Below are 18,579 nucleotides of genomic sequence, written 5' to 3'. Positions count from 1 at the left end.
GTCTTTATAGTTATTTCAACCATTTCTAGCATCTACTACAACTAGCAAAGACTAAAGTTTTGTTAAAAATTTTAGATCCAATTGAAAATATCACTTTTATTTGCTAAATAGTTTCTTTTTATTTGATCACTTTTATTTAATAAATCATTCTTTTATATATTATTTTGCCATCATTTTATCATAACCATTTTGGAGGGTTCATTTTACCATTTTGACTTGACAGAATTTAATTTAATATTAAAATTTTATGTTGTAGATATTATTCTGATCAATAAACTTGCCTAATATTCTAATAGTATTGATCCTTTGCCCTCTGGCCTTCCAGTATAACAGGTGCATTTTAAGTTTAGATTGTTACAGTTTGGTTCTTTTGTTTATATTGTTGTTGACTTTGGCTTAAATTTTATTTTTTTATCTTCACAAATGCGCCTAAAACCACTTGGCCTCTGGGCCCCATATTTTCCATTTTTCTTATTAATTTTATAGAAAAATATAGAAATATGAAATAAAAACAAAGTAATTTATATCCTAAGATTCTATGAAAAAGGCAGGAGCCTTTATCTAAAAGATACAATTCGGGGAGTGGCAGTTTTGTTTTAATTTTTTTTTGTTTAGGTTGCAGCAAACTTTGGGGAAAATAGAAAGGAAAACTCATTGACCTAAAACAGGATATCTCTACCCATGAAGCATTCTGCCATAAAACCAACTACAGGCTCCAGGCATGCTAAGTTGTCTAACCCCAAAGTCTTTCTTCATAGTCCAGGCGAAGGTATCTATAATCTCATTTGTCACAGTCAGGCTTCTATAATTAGCAATCTTGGGTTTTGCACAGATCCCATGTTGAAGCCAGAGTGTCAGGGAGCATCTCTAGTTTCATCTCACTGTTAAAAACCTGCCCTGAAAGCAAGTTATTTCTGTTTCCAAGTCATCAGGGTGTTATATGAACCCATTCTGGAGCAAGTTGGCGCCAGGGCAGCATTAGGGCCTTCACCAATAGAAGTCGATTCCAGGTTCTAATAGGCCTTATTAAGTTGTCTCAGTCCTTTATTGTGGCATCTTAGAGGAATTCTCAATCTCTTTTACCTCTTTTTCTCTATGCAGTGAACCTTTCATCATATTTTCTGGAGGACTGTCCTATGACAAAGCTTGCAGAAAACCAAGTTTAACCATCATGCATGGAAAAGCAATTACAGTGCTTGAAATGGATCATCCTATTGTTGAATTTCTAACTTTGTGTGAAACACCATATCCAAATGGTAAGTAAAATGGAAATATGAGTGTTGAAAATAAGTTTTGAAATGATAAGTTTTTAACAAAATTAAGCTTAAATATTTTTAGTTTTGGCAGCTGACATCCACTGTGGTACAACACTGTGTGCTACAAGTTCTTTGAGGATCAGGTTCTACAACTGTACCCTACTTGAACTGGAAATAAGAGAGATATAGTACAACAGAGCTGATGTTTCAGGTTCTAATATCAGGTAAGTGCTTTAAACTTTGATACGGATGGTGGAAGCTGAGCTGGGAGGGTCCAATAGGGGTCCAGGGTGAAATAGCTTTGGGAAATTGAGGTCTCCTAAATGCCTCTCTTAGACCAGCTCCACCCATCCCATTCCAAAACCAATCAAAGTTAAAGCACTTCCCTGATACAGAGATCTATAACTGATGGTGCTCTATCTGTTTCACATCTGTCTTCAGATGCAACTGTAGCACCTCTGATTCCCTTGGATAACTGATGTGTTATTAGAGAGTTATTTCAGTTTTGAGAATAAAAAAATTGTAGAAAGACTTTTAGAGTAGTGATATTTACATACATAGTCTAAACCTATTAATATTACATAATAAAACTAGTGCTGTTTTAATAACTAAATATTTTAATTAAGTATAAGCCATCAAAGTCAAAATATTTACTAGTAAGAGAATATAGAATCACACTATGTTTTTAAGAAATAATACACAGAAAAAAGAATACTGGACATGAAGCACAATATGAGTTTATGATTTAACTCTGCCATTTATTATTCTGTTATTGATAAGTTCATATATCTAAATAAAATATATTTAATAGCATGAATTAATATAAAATGTCAATCAAGATAACAGTATAGGGCCGGGCGGTGGCGCTGGAGGTAAGGTGCCTGCCTTGCCTGCGCTAGCCTAGGACGGACCGCGGTTCGATCCCCCGGTGTCCCATATGGTCCCCCAAGAAGCCAGGAGCAACTTCTGAGCGCATAGCCAGGAGTAACCCCTGAGCGTCACAGGGTGTGGCCCAAAAACCAAAAAAAAAAAAAAAAAAAAAGATAACAGTATAATGCAAGAGTTAGTGTAAACAGGAAATTTATGTATTCTATTAATAAAAAATTAAATACTTTTATGATCTCTGTACTATACTTTTTGAGAAAAAATACATAAAAGTGGTCTCTGATGGATGTCAATTATATAATATCCAGTCATATTATGAGATAGATTAGTGTTGAGTTTTTGCAGTCAGAGTTTAATAGGCTAATTAGAAAATAACTAAAATGTGTATGCAAAGAACCATGGAAAACAATATAGGATTAATATAGGTCTTGATGAATGACTTGAACCTTGAAAAGTATATTTAAAACTTATTTTTGGAATGTGCAGTTTTGGACATCCAATAAGATCCAAGAAGATATAAGAGTAGAAATGAATAAATTTCAAACAGAAAGAACAGGTCTGAAAAACTTGGTAGGTGAAAGGAAAAATTCACTGGAAAGCCTCACCAGCAGAGTAACAGCTACTGAGGACAGAATCTGTGAGTTGAAATACGAGCTGCTTAACACCTTCATACAATAGAAGAACTTGAAAAAGAGCCATGAATTAAATAAACAGAAGATGGAAAAATCCACAAAATACATGAACAGAAGGCAATAATCCTTTGGAATTATTTCAATGAAAACAAATTAAGAAAAATTATAGTCCCAGAGGGTCAGGAAAAAAAATATGAAGAGCAGCAGTCAAAGACATCATTGTTGAGAAGTTCCCAAACCTGAGTAGTGCATGTGCTCATATCCTGGAGGCCCAAAAATACCAGCTATAAAAGAACCAAAGAAAAATACCTCAAGTCACATGCTAGTAACTGTGATGGAAACAACAAATGGAGTTAGATTTATAAAAATCAGTAAGATCAAAAGGGAAATTACATACAAAGAAGCATCCTTAAGATGCACAGCAGATTTATCACAAGCAAAACTTCAGGACTGAAGGTAGTGGTGAAATATAGTGGGGAAAAAATTAATGCGTCATCACGAATAATTCAATCAGCCAGACCTTCATTCAGAATTGAAGGAAGGATACACAGATTCGTATATAAGCAACATCGCATGACATTCATCAGGAAGTTTACAGATTCAAAAATCAACCTTAAGAGAACTGAATGGTCTACTTTAAAGAAGACAGCACTTACAAACAAACCAAAGTTCTACAAAAAGATGGCACAAGATCCCATGAAATTCATCTCTTTCAACATCAACAAACTAAAGTTACCAATTAAGAGAGACAGAGTAGCAAAATGGATCAAAAAATTGAATTTAGGTTACCCATAGATGGACTAGCCCACAGGTGAGTTAGAGAGACCCTCACTGCTGCCAAAAGACATAACCAAAGTGTCATGAGAAAAGTGTTCTACTATATGGCCCTGCAGTTCTTCTAGTCAATGAACTCTAGCACAACACATAGAAAACACCACCACACTATCAATAAAGGAAAAATAAATATCATAATGATCATATCAGTAAATGCAGTGAAAGCATTCAACAAAGTCCAGCATCAATTCATGATAAAAACTCAACAAGATGGAATGGAAGGAACTTTCTTAATATAGTCAGTCATTTACCACAAGCCACTTGCAAACATTATACTCAATGGGGAAAAACTAAAAGTCTTTCTTCTAAGATCTGGCACATAACAAGGTTGCCGCCTTTTGCCACTCTTATTAAATATAGTACTGGAAGTACTTGCTATTGCAATTAGGCAAGAAAAAGATATCAAGGGCATTCATATATGAAAGGAGAAGTAAGCTCTCATTCTTCACAGATGACATTTATACTACATTTAGAAAATCCTAAAGACTATCAAAAAGCTTCTAGAAACTATAGATTTATATAATAAAATGGCAGGCTACAAAATTAATACGCAAAAATCCATGATTGTTCTATATACAAATAATGAAAAAGGGGGAAAAGAGACATTAAAAAACTTATTTACAAATGTGCCTCAGAAAATTTAGTATCTCGGAGTCAATTTAAATAAAGAGGTGAAAGACCTATGAAGAGAAAACTACAACACACCACTTCAAGAAATAAAAAAGGACACAGAAAATGTAAACATATATTCCACTCAAAATCATTAAAATGACAAAAAGTATTGTACATCTTTATTGCAATATTTTCAAGGATACCCATGACATTTTTCAAAGAAGTGGATCAAACACTCTTGAAATTCACTTGGAACAATAAATGTCCACTAATAGTTAAAGTAAGCATTGGGAAAAAGATGAGAATTATCACTTTCCCAAATTTTAAATTGTACTATAAAGCAGTAGTCATTAAAATAGCATGTCATTGGAATAGACAGACCCTCAGAACAATGGAATAGACTTGAGTTTTCTGAGTCTTACTCAGAAATATGAATAGTCTTTGATAAAGGGGTATAACATTCCAAACTGAAGCAAGGAAAGCCTCTTTAAAAAGTGGTGTAGGGAAAACTGGTCATCAGCTTGCAAAATATGAACCACACATCTATTTAATTCCATACACAAAAATCATATTAAAATGAATTCAAGACATTGATATTAGACATGAATTTATAAGGTATGTAGAGGAAAACATAGGAAGAACATTTCATGACATTGAAGGTAAAGGCATCTTTAAGGTCAATCAAGTATAAGAAAAGATAAATGAATAGAGCTGCACTAAAAGAAGCTTCTGCACCTCAAAGGAAACAATGACTAGGATAAAAATATTACCCATAGAATTGGAGAGACTATTCACCCATAACCCATGACAGATAATTTCTAAGATATGTAAAGCACTAGTAGAACTAAGAAAGGAAAAAAGTCTAACTCCATCCACAAATGGAGAGAAAAATAAACATATACTTTGCAAAAAAGAAATACAGATGGTCAAAAAGGACATAAAAAACTCCATACCAATAAACATCAGGGATATGCAAAGTAAAATAATAATTAGATATCTCATAAACTCATAACACTCAACAACTCATAAAGACTGGTACACATCACAAAGAATAATAACAACCAGTGTTAGCAGATATGCAGGGAAAAAGGGACTCATTCACTGCTGGTGAGAATGTGCACTGGTATAGCCTTTTGAAAAAAATATGTCTCTTCTTCAACAATCTATAAGTTGAACTTGCATATGATTCAGCAAAGCCAACCCTTACAGATATACTGTAGGAACCCCAAATCACTATGGCATAAAGCCCTCTACATTCATGTTTGTTGCAGCACTATTTATAATAGACAAAAATCTGGAAACAACCAAGTGCCCCAAAACAGATGAGTAGATTAAGAAATTATGGCACATCTACATAAAGAGATGCTACACAACTGTGAGGAATAATGAAGTCATTAAATTTGCTTCTTCATGGATGATGTGGAGAATATTATGCTGAATGAAATGAGTCAGAGGGAGAGGGACAGGCATAGAATAACCTAACTCATTTGTGGGATCTAATAAAAGATAATATGGTACTCATATCTAGAGACAGTAAAGATCATAGCCAGGAAGACCAATCAATGGCAGAAAGCTTGCAACAAAGATCTGGGAGCACATTTCAAGTAGTAAAGGATCCACTATGACAATGATAGTTGGAACTGACCATTCTGAACAAAAAATGGGATAAAGTCATATGCATGGTACCTCTTCATTAACAATTGTAAAAGTCACAGTGTCAAAAACAATGGGAAAAGGTAGAGAGGGCAAAATGACTCCCCCAGAGGTAGGTAGGGGGCAGGTGGATAGGGAAATTGGGTACATTGGTGGCAGGAAACAGGTATGTTAAGGGTGATGTACATTGTTTGACTGAAGATAAATCATGAGTGATTTTGTAACCACAGTTTTAAAATAAATTAATTATTTAAAATAAGTAAAATAAACTTTAGTGTAACATTTTTCTTCCTGCAAAAAAACACATTTGAATATTCAGAATAAATAAAGACTCAAAGCAAAGGTTGGAGTACAAGCCTTCAATCAAGCAATTCCCTTAAAAAGGCTGGTCTGGCCATTCTAATACCAGATGACACCGATTTCAGGCTTATAAAGGATATAAAATTCAGAGAGAGTCATTTGTTCATAATCAAGGGATATATAGATCAGGAAAAAAATTATACCCCTAAACATAAATGCACCCAGTAATGGGCCCCAAAATACTTAGAACAAATACTAATATACTTGAAGAAAGGCATCAAGAGAAACACAATTTTAGTTGGAGACTTCAACACCACTCTGTCAACTCTTGATAGATCAACTACTTAAACTTAACAAGAAAACTGGCTTTGAAGGAAGAAATGGAATAAATTTAGTTGACATATATTAGGCTTTTCATCCTCACAAAGCTTAACACACATTCTTCTCCAGTACACGTGACACGTTCTCCAAGATGGACCACATGCTAGGCCCCCATAACATTAAAAGGCTAGAAATTTTATCAACTAACTATCTTATATCATTCTGCACTGAAAATAAAAGAGAATTACAAATAGAACTGGAGAAATAAATTTAACATGTTAACACAAAACATTGACTACTAAAAACCAGTGGGTCTGAGAGGAAATAAAGGGATTCGTTGAAAGAAATGAGAGCAAAGACAGGAATTATCTGAATTTGTGGGACACAGAAAATGCCATTTAAGAGAGAAATTTATAGCTTTGCAAGCATCCATCAGGAAGGAAGAAATCAGGCCTACATAAATAACTTAATGGCACAGCTTAAGAAATTAGAAAATGATCAAAAAAATGAACCAAAAATAGGCAGGTAGAAGGAAATAAAAAAAAAAGAAAGAAACAGCAGAAGTTAATAAACTGGACACAAAAAAATCCAAGAGGTCAGTGAAATCAAAAGTTGGTTATTTAAAAAATAAACAATATTTATAAACTATTAGCAAGACTAATAAAGAAAGGGAAATAGAAACTTAATAATAGAATCAGAAATGAAAAGGGGATTTCACTACAGCTATTACAAAAACTTCAAAGAGGTTATTTTGAGACATTTATGACACAAAAAAGAGAACCTATATAAATGGATAAATTGTTAGACTCCTATAACCTCTCAATTTTGAACCAATATGATCTGAAATAACTGAATAGATGTTTCATGATTGAGGAAATTGAAATGGTAATCAAAAGTCTTCCCCAAAGCCAAAAAACCAAGCTCATATAGATATACAGGTGAAATTCTATCAAACCTTTTAAAGAGAACCTATAGCCTATCCTTTTCAGGCTCTTCCAGGAAATTGAACTATCAGAAATACTTCCAAATTAATTCTAAGAAACAAACATCACCCTGATACCAAAATCAGACAGAGACACCACCAAAAGAAGTAAATTACAGGCTTATATCTTTGATGAATACAGATGAAAGATCTGCAATGAATTATTAGGAAATAGAATCCAAGAACTCATCAAGAAACTTATACATCAACTAGGTTATGACCAAGTAGGATTCATCCAGAGATACAAGGATGGTTTACTATATTTATTGCAAGACAATCATTATAATACATCATATCAATAAAAGAAAAATCACATTTGTATCTATAGATACATAGGAAGCATCTGACAAGGTCCAGCAAGATGACAGTTGAAGTGACTTTCCTCAATATAGTTAAAGCTATTTACCACAAGCTGATTGCAAACATGATACTCAATCAGAAAAAACTAAATGCCTTTCCTCTAAGATCTAACACAAAACAAAGTTGCCCTCTCTTAGTTAGCACTTCTGTTCAGTATATTACTGGAAGTATTTGCCATAGCAATTAGGGAATAAAATGATATCCAGGGCATCCATATAGGAAAGGAAGAAATCAAGCTCTTTCTGTTTCCAGCTGACATGATATTATATCTAGAAAATCCCAAAGAGTCTACAAAAAAGCTTCAGAAACAATAGAATTGTACAAAAAATGTCAGGCTACAAAATTAATACTCAATAGTCCAGGGGCTTTTCTATATACAAATAATGAAAGAGAAGAAAAAGATATTAAAAATAATCTCATTTACAATGTACATCAGAAAATCAAGTATCTTGGAGTGAATTTAATTAAAGAGGTTAAAGACTTATACAAAGAAAACTACAAAACAGTGCTTGAAGAAATAAAGGACCACACAAGGAAATGGTTGTTCAGGGATTGAGAGGATTATTTAACATCTTTAAAATGGCATCACTTCCTATAGAATTGTACATATTTAATGAAAAACCTATAAGAATACCCATTACATTTTTCAAAAGAAGTAGATCAAATGTTATATGGAATAATAAATGTTCACAATTATTTAAAGCATTTCCTGGGGAAAGATGATGGGAACAATCACTTTTCACAGCTTTAAACTGTACTATAAAGCATTAGTTATTAAAATACATGGTGCTAGAACAGAACCTCAGATTTTGAGACAGACCTGCAGGTTTTCTTTTGATAGCAAGAAATAAAAAGTGGTGCAAGTAAATCCTCTTCAACAAGTGGTGTTGGCAACAGCTGGTCAAGAACATGCAAAAAAGTGAATGTACACTTCTACTTAACATTGTGTACTAAGGTCCAGTAAAATGGATTAAAGATACTGATATTAGACCTGAAACCATAAGGTTCATGGAGGAAAATGTAGACAGAATATTCCGTGATTAGCTAATGGCATCTTCAAGAGTGAAACACCAGTGGCCTAGAAGTGGAAGTAAATATAAACAAATGGAACTACGTTAATCTGAGAAGCTTCTGCACCGCAAAGAAAATGATGACAAGGATACAAATACACCCACAGAATTGGAGAAACTATTCACCCAATACCCTTCTCTTATGAGGTTAATATCTAAGATATACAAGGCACTAGTAGAACTTACTAAGGTAAAAAACATCTAAACCCATCCAAAAATAAGGAGAAGAATGGAGACATTTACTCAAAGAAGAAATACAGATGGCTAAAAAGCACATCAAAAAATGTTTCACATCAATAAACATCGGGGATATGCAAATAAAAACAACAATGAGATATCATTACTCAACAGGGATTGGCAAACATCACAACAGAGATGCAGGGAGAAAAGGACTCTCATTCACTGCTGATGGGTTTGCTGACTGGTCCAGCCTTTTTGAAAAACAATACAAAATATTTATCAAAAATCCCTATAATATCCAGAAATACCTCTCTTAGTAGTATACCCTAGAGAGAAAATACTACAGAAAATCCCTCAGCACTCCTATACTCAATGCAGCATTATTTACAATAGATAGAACCTGAAAACAACCCAAGTATCTGTGAACAGATGAGTGTATATAGAAACTGTGGTATATATATACAATTAAATACTACACAGCTGTTAGTAAAAGTGGAGTCAGGAACTGTGTTTATAAATGGATGATATGGAGAGTATTATGTTGAGTTAAATGAGTCAGAGGGAAAGGGAAGGACATAGAATAATTTCATTTACTTGTGGTATATAAGGAAAAAATAGAGACTATATTAATAATATCCAGAGACAATAGAGATGAGGGCCAGGAAGTCTGGCTCATTGTAGGAAATTTTCCACAAATAGTGGACCAGTGCATTTAGGGTAGATAAGGGACCACTATAATTGTCTCTGATCACTTTAATCACCTTGGACAAGAATTAGGTGTTGAAGTGATATGAATTCATTAATGATATGAATTCATTAACAACTATTTAACTCATAGTGATTAAAAGGGAAAAAAGGAAGAGAAAGTTGTAAAATGTCTGCCTCACAGGCAGGTTAGGAGGAAAATGGAGACAGGGGTGATAGGAAATGTGAGTGAGTAAAGGGTGGTATACTAAGACTGAAATTCAATCTTGAATAACTTTGTAACCATGCTGTTTTAAAAAAAGAAAGAAATTTAAAATAAATAAAATGTGCACTTTTCTCATATAAAATCCATTCAGAAAAATAAAATGCAAATAATCTTAAAGACTTTTACATGTTTTGGAAATAGAGAGCTTCGAATCAATTTTGAATAAATATTAAGACCAAAGCAGTGTTTTGAATAACATTTGTTCAAAAGCAACATAGGGTATTGAAGTAAGATAAATTGAAATATAAACTTTCAGATTTTATATAAATCTCAAATAAAAAATTAAATTATATCTAAATATCAAATTCCAGATTGTAGGATTTTATGGTAACGCACTTTAAATTTTCAAACATTGAAAGAGTGCTGTCTATATAATTGAAAGAGAAAACTATTGAATCTAAATCAATTTATTAGAGTGATTAGATAGATGAGTCAAAAATAAATTATACATTTTAAAAATAATGGTTTCATTTGCAAAAATAAGTTTTTGCAAGTGAAAGTTAAGCTTACATCAACAGTTGTCTGCATAACAAAATATGTCTTTAATATTAATTATTAATAAAATACATGGCTTTTTACATAATTATATTGAATAGTAAAGGAATAAAGTACAAAAGGACAAAAATCTAAATTTAAGAAATTGTAAAAACAAAACAAAACAAAACAAAACAAAAAAAAAAACAAAAAAAGGGGGCCGGCGTGGTGGGGCTAGAGGTAAGGTGTCTGCCTGCCAGTGCTAGCCTAGGACAGACCAAGGTTTGATCCCCCGGCGTCCCATATGGTCCCCCAAGCCAGGAGTGACTTCTGAGCGCATAGCCAGGAGAAATCCCTGAGCATCACCGGGTATGGCCCAAAAACCATAAAAAAAAAGCAACAAGAAATTGTATTACAGCCATTTGGGCACTTGTTTTGTATGTAGCCATAGTGATGTGATCCCTGAGCACACAGTCAAGGTTTTATCTCAAACCAAACAATATCAAACAAAAAAGAACTGAGATAAAAAGATGTGTAACCCAGTAATAGTGAAAATGTACATTTTTATTTAAAAAATTAATTACATATACATGCTAAATTTCTGTATATCAGTAGAGGTATCAAGGCAATTTCTAAAGAAATTTATACCCATAAAGAATAAAAACAAAAGTAACGATAATTTCAAATGTTGCAAATCATCACTGTACTAAAATCAAATCTAATAACACACACATGTAGGTCCATATATATATAAATAACAACATTATAAAAATGATAGGAAATGTGGAATTATTTTATCTTTAGGATTAAGAGAACCAACTTAACTTTTTTCATAAAATATAAGTTTATTTTATTAATTATAATGTTAATTATATTACAAGAAAATAGCAAAATACTATACAATGTGATATGTAATAATTCTCAATTCTTTTATGGAAGTAATTCATTGTTACTCTTGTGTAATTTTTCTAAAATAACCTGTGCAGATGTACATGTGAACGCATTTATGTCTATTTACATAATATAATTGTATTTTATGTACCATTTTATACCATAGGCTCTTACCACTTAATAATATAATTTGATTATGATTCTTTAACAACAAATACTGAACTTAAATGTTTTGCAGATGCATAAGGATAAATGTTATATATGTTAAAGAAATACGGTTGCTAATTTTTTTTAACATTTTCTTAATATGAATACTATGCAACTTCAAGCAATGATGTTACATTACAGGATATCCAACTAGGTTGAAACAAATTGCATGATTTAAAATTCTTGCTGGCTGCATAGTATATCACTGTGTATTTATATTTGTATATATAGGTATATATATATTCATCGATCATTAAATACCTAGGTTGATTCCATATTTAACTATTATACTAAGTACAACAATGAATAATGGTATGGATATATTCCTAATGAATGTTTTTAAGTCCTGTGATGGAAACCTAAAAGTGGGTCATTTGGCAACTCAATGCTAAGTTTACTAAAAACTCTACATACCATTTTCTAGAGGTAGGATTTGAATCAACAACAGTCCTACCAGAAGTGAGATATATCACTGTTTTGATGATTTATACTGAGCAACTTTTTATTTGTCGCTTGACAATCACTTATCTGTCTCTAAAAAGTGTATGCTCATTCCCTATTCCCATTTTTTGATAGATTTTTAATTAGTTTTTGTTGATTTTTGTTTTCTTTGTTCTTGTTTAAATTGTTTCTTTTCTTGAATTTGTTTTATTTGTTCTAATAAGACTTACTGGAGTATATGGGAGGTACAAAAAGGGCTGAATGTAAAGGATTTGAAAAATCTCATTATACATTGCATGGTGCTAATATAACCTGGAAAGGCCTGTAATGAGTCACAGAGCATGTGATTCAAAGTTGTTAATGGCTTCTTTGGCTGTGACTATATCCCAGTCTAGTCAGTTCTGAAAAAGAATGTAACCAAATGCTCTATGATTCTAATGTTCAAGCTATTTAGTGGATTTCAGAAGTGCATTTGCATAGAATCAGTAAGAACTGATAGAAATTAGATGTATTAGAAGTCCAAAGCAACTAGTACCTGGTCTCTCTTTATTGCTTCATCCATGGCCCCCCACATTGTCCTACATGTACCTGATTATAGCTCATATAGAGAGAAAGATGAATTCTCTCAGAAAACATCTGCTAGAGACAGACCAGTTTTCTCTGTGAAGAGAAGAAACTTGTTTATAACTACCTCTTAAGTACAAGAAATAAGGGTGGTATCATATCCTACTTTGATATGGGAGAAGTTCAGCCTTATATAGTCAAAACATTCCAACTGTCCCCCAACCACCACTACCCATTTTTTCAATGGAGGAGTCTATATCCAAGTTAAAGGACTGGATTTCTCTCCCTCTACCACCTTAAATTCTCACCCAAACCCAGAAGACTCCCAGAAAGCCAAAGACCTTCCCTACAGAGTCTTATTCTCCATTATAACAATAAACATCTTAGAAACTGGGCCAGGTTCTTTTCAATGAGAGAGAGAGAGAGAGAGAGAGAGAGAGAGAGAGAGAGAGAGAGAGAGAGAGAGAATAGAGAAGGCAATCTCCATCGAGAAATTATAATAAAATCTGCTGAATATATTAGAATTGGTGCTTCCCAGATGGCATTAAATCAGAGTGGGGACATTTTCAGAGAATTTGCCCAAAAGTGGCCTGATCGATAGCACAGGTGTGGGCATTTGCCTTGCATGCAGCTGACCCAGGATCCACCTGGGTTTGATCCCTGGCGTCTCGTATGATCCCCCAAGCCAGGAGCAATTTCTGAGCACATAGCCAGGAGTAACCTCTGAGCATCAACATGCGTGGCCCCAAAACAAAACAAAACAAAAACAAAAAAGCAACAACAAAAAAAAGAATTTGCTAAAGAATTTAAGCAAGACTAAAACTAAATCATAATAATTATGAGAGTGATGTCTGTACAAGCCCCAAAGTCCTATGTCAGGGCAAAGATTCTGCCAAGGGACAGAATGCTGAAGAGAAACCAAGGTCTTCAGTTCAAAACAGAGCAGTGGAACTGGCTGGGAATCTCATGAAAACTCTATTTCCATAAGTTCCAGATACCTTTCTATAAAGGCTGATCACCTCTAGTTCATTCCCATTATAGGAACCATCCTCTTCTAAAGGAATTCACCAAAAACAGTTCATTCATTTACTTGCCCTTAATTGCTTAATAAATCTTAAATATTGCAATAGGTTCAGAAAATAGTGCACTAAACACAAGTTTTAGTATTTCCTGTTTGCCTTTAGGAACTTTTAATCTAGAAAGACTAGATAATTCAGGCACCATCAAATAAAAAGCAGAATGAATGATGGGGTAAGAGACAAAGAGGAACTAATGAAATGAGACTTAATCTAAGTCTAGATTCTGTTCTTGCATTAGTTTTTTTTGAAAATTAATGTACAATAATTACTCCCTACTAGACTTATCTGGGCCCAGTATGTTCTTGCATTTTTCTTAGAGAAGAATAGTAAACTTCAAAGAAAGATTCCACATAAGCCATGGATCATAGTCATAGAGTAGAATTTTTATTAACTTCTCCACACATGTACACCTTCACATTTTGTGGAGCAACACACATATATGGACAGAGCTTCATCTAAAATAACCTCAATGTCTGGTACAGAACTTTGTTACTTTGTCTGGAGTTGGTCAACACCAATATAAAGGACCCACAGTCTGGAAAAGACTTACATAGCAGCACACATAAGACCCCAAACTGGCAGTGGTAAGAAAAGATCACTTAGATATAGGACACAGAAGTGGCATCTAGTCTAATCTGAGAAGATCCTTGTTTTTCCAGAAGGCAGAAGATGTTAGAACCCAGGCCTAAGACAAAAATAAATTAGTGCAATCAGGGGGGTGTCAGCAGACATAACTTCAAATATTTCTAATAACTTCAGATGAATGTAATAGACTAACTTCAAATAAATTACTGAAACCACACCATGCAATGTTACTGAGATGTATTTAACTTTATGCTATGAATCCTCTCTTTTGTCCTTCCTCAGTAAAATTTTCATAAACATTGAGTTTGAGAGACACAGTATCTGTACATATATAATTTCATTAATGTTCTTTGTGTAACTTTGTAACTTTGGTTCACATTTTAGTCTTTTCAAATAAGTAATATTTATGCAGGAGATACTGAAATGCAGATTTGGTGATTTTATAAAATGTGAAAATAAGAAAACTTTTTCTTGTTTTTTGTAGAATTTCAAGAACCTTATGCTGTTGCAGTACTTTTGGAGAAAGATCTCATTGTTGTTGATCTGACACAAAGCAAGTGAGTAACATATTTGCAGATATACATGATTTTGAAACTGTTCATTACAATTAAAATTCAGGAAGATATATGTTAGGCCATTAGTATTAATATTCAAATGGTGAATATTCTTTTATGGTAGTTATAAAAACATAATTTAACTCAAGAAGGAAAACCAGGAGAATTTAGCTGTATATTGAGAAGCTTTAAAGATAGCACCTAAGGTTTTAAGAGATCTACTTGAAGACTCAGGACACGTAAAATAAAATTTGCTATATATAGATATGTATATAAAATATTTTGGTTTTTGGGTCACACCCAACAGCACTCAGGGGCTACTCCTGCTCAGAAATTGCCCCCGGCAGGCTCGGGGATCATGTGGGATGCCTGGATTCAAACCATCGTCCTTCTGCATGCAAGGCAAACGCCTTACCGCTGTGCTATCTCTCTGGCTCCAAATTTGCTATTTTCTAAGTAAAAGTGTAAAGTATTCTATGTAGCCATCTACTTGTCTACTAAAAAGGAAAATAGTATAGTAAAAATATTATTAGATATTGCAGTAGGTAATTAAGAAGAGCAGAATCTCAGAGGAGTGGCTCACTCCACTTCTTATATGAATAGTAATGAAAATAAATTTGAAATAATTGAACACTATCCACACTATTTTACATTTTAATTATAACAATGATTAATATTAAACTAATTTTCCCTTATTAATATGCAACTAATTTTCCTGTATTCTCACTTAAGCCACTGATATTCTTTGAACTCTCATATATTTGCAAATGAATACAAAATATTTTTCCACATAAAATAATCTTCCCTTTTCTCTCTTTATATCTCAACTTAAGTATCATTTGTTCACTTAAAAATCTTTCATTAGCTATGTATTTTGGTTAAATAATCTAGGAAACTTATTACTACTAACTTCTTCTCCCTTAGAGAACTTGACACAGAGGCAATTTTACATTAGTTATTCTTATAAAGATTGTCTCTCTATGTTCCAATTAAAGTATGGAATCCAAAGACAAAGAGCCAGTGGAGCGTGGCCTCTCTGCTTAGTTCCACTGCCACATAATCTTCCTAGTCAAGGAATGCCTGCATGGGACATAGAAAAAAAATCACACTACAAATGAGACTATGGGAGAAATAGCACAGGGCCCCACCATACTTAGAGAATGAAGATGATAGCTTTGATGACCCAAAAACTACCAACCACCTATTTACTCTCTCAGATAAGGACTTTAGCTGTCAATAATTTTAAAATATCTTCAGAACAAAACCTTGTTGCATTAACCTTCAATTTTTATTCTTAAAACAAAGTTTATATAAAATGTATATTTTATTATTTGTTTAGTACAAATTACTTTTTATTGCAAAATCACAATAATATGTTATCTTTGTCTATTAGTTTTCCAATCTTTGAAAATCCATATCCCATGGACATTCATGAATCACCTGTTACATGCACAGCATATTTTGCTGATTGCCCTCCAGATTTGATATTAGTCCTCTACTCTACAGGAATCAAGCAGAAAAAACAAGGATATAGTACTAAGGTAAAAATAGCAACTATATTTTTAAAATCTTATTCATAGCATATGATAATTCCATTAATTTTAAATTTCTATGTGAAATGAGAAAAATTCTTTGATATCATTAACTGAATTTCTAAGAGATATTACATCTGAAATTTGTTTCCTAAATGCAATACTGTTTTAAGCCTATAGAAATCTAAATTTAATTATACTAAATAGATAATATATATCAAGGTATAATGTAAATCATATGCATTTACATACTAAATATATATTTTTAAATTGTATCTAAAGACAATGGCTTGAAGAGCTCATAATATAATTGTTTTGGGCATTCATTGTTACAATATTAATACATCACAGGTGTAACCTTTCCCCCAGTTGTCACCAGTTTCCCACCTTCCACCCCAAGCCTGTACCATAAAGAAGCATGAAGTAATTTATTTTATATTGTTTATTACAATAAATTGCTAATGGAATTATCAAAAATATTTTGGTTAAAGAAAATTTGGAAAATTTTATATCTCACAGTGGGATTATTAAAGTCATTGTTTGAGGATTCACTAAACTGTTAGTTGCTAGTTAAACCTTCTTGTATTACTGTTTTCGTTTATTGAGCTTACTTAGCTTTTCTGTTACTTTCTCATCTAAATGTCATGCAATATTCATATTGTGCTTTCAGTATTGTAGAATTTGGATTTGTCATGCATCTGTAAACTCAGTCACACTCCCCAGAAACACTAGGATCTGTAAAATTGGGTCTATAATTTTCAATAATTTGGTTTGGCTTGCTTCTTTTCTGAGATTAGTAGTAAGGCTGTGAAATTGGACTGTGTTTACATGGTTGTGGCTGCTGGGCTTTTGGCAGTATAAAGGATTGGAGAGAGACAGCCACCCCCAATCTGAGATGATTCCAGATTTCTCAACCTGAAGAATGGTGTGCCTGGAGTTTTTCATTGACTTGGTATCTCAACAGGGATTAGTCATAAAGCAGTAATATTGGGCCATTTGCATGGTTTGCCTGGTGGTGGCCATGAAATCTGAGTCAGCGATATGAAATGCCTTCCTCTAAGGGGGCTCCAGTTTTCAGTCCAAAGACTAGTGTATTTGTGAGTTTTAGCAGCTTGACTTGCATCTCTTCCAAGATTGGTGGTCTATATACTTAAGTTAACTGAGATGGCTATCAATTATTTTAGATGAAGTCTAGTTTAAGTGTTTTAAGAAATTTGAGTCAATTATGTCCAGCTAATCATTTTTATAATTTATAATTAACAACATAATTATCATTAAAAACATTTCTTGAGTTCTATTTTGTTACATTTATCTATAAGATTTAGATACAGTTGTAAAAGTAGCCATATTATAATTGCCACAGTTTTTATGGGGCTTTGAAATAAATTATACTGGTAGGTTAGACATAATATATATAATTTTATATTAATAGTTATGAAATATATACTTTTAGAAGGATAAAATTTTGCTCTTGAATTTGTTAAAATAATTAGAAAATAGTTACACACTTTATCCTTCTTTGTTTTATAGCTACTTTTAAAGGAAATTTTTATCATTGTATTTAATATTTTAATTTTAAATAGATAATTCATTCTAATTAAAAAATGACATAAATTCTTCCTGAAAATATATTTAGGAGTGGCCAATCAGTGGAGGAGCTTGGAACCTTGGAACACAAACATTTCCAGAAATTATTATTACTGGGTAAGTGAAATATAATTTGTGAGCTTATCTAATTATCAACAATAATATTAAAAGTTGCATACTCTCACATAACCTTGAAAACAGTAAAGTAAAAATGGAAGAATTGGCTCCCATAGAAAAGTTATCATTTTATGAAGGATCAAGTCAATCAATTTAAAAAAATTCAATGTATAAGAGTAGAAGAAAATTAAAGGAGGGTAAAAATCATTTGTTTATTAATAGAATTCCTGTGGAAATTACAGAAGATTAGTTTTAGAAATAACCTCAGAACATATTTGGAATCCTTGAAAATAGACGAATCATTGCTCTGTTTCCCCATTAAGTGTTTCATAGTATGCCTTAAAATCAAGATCAGAAATGTCATGAAGTGATAGCACAGCTGGTAGGACATTTGCCTTGAATGTGGTTAACCCACATTTGATCCCTGGTATCCCATATGGTCCCCTTAGCCCATAAGGAGTAATTTCTGAGCTCAGAGCCAGATATAACCCCT

The 18,579-nt window shown here is 32.9% G+C and overlaps 1 protein-coding gene across 1 annotated transcript in view; it reads left to right on the top strand.

The window, feature by feature from the left end:
- Positions 1 to 18,579, top strand: part of STXBP5L (syntaxin binding protein 5L) — a 323,518-nt gene that overhangs the window by 163,970 nt on the left and 140,969 nt on the right. The window contains exons 11-14 of the mRNA XM_049785948.1: positions 1,102 to 1,256; positions 14,781 to 14,853; positions 16,244 to 16,391; positions 18,019 to 18,086. Coding sequence (XP_049641905.1) covers positions 1,102 to 1,256; positions 14,781 to 14,853; positions 16,244 to 16,391; positions 18,019 to 18,086 — 444 coding nt within the window. The remainder of the gene's footprint in view (positions 1 to 1,101; positions 1,257 to 14,780; positions 14,854 to 16,243; positions 16,392 to 18,018; positions 18,087 to 18,579) is intronic.

The sequence above is a fragment of the Suncus etruscus genome, chromosome 13 (genome assembly GCF_024139225.1).
Source record: "Suncus etruscus isolate mSunEtr1 chromosome 13, mSunEtr1.pri.cur, whole genome shotgun sequence".
In the NCBI taxonomy this organism is placed as follows: Eukaryota; Metazoa; Chordata; class Mammalia; order Eulipotyphla; family Soricidae; genus Suncus; species Suncus etruscus.
Note: the sequence above shows the minus strand (reverse complement) of the source record. Positions and strands in the feature narration are given on the sequence as shown.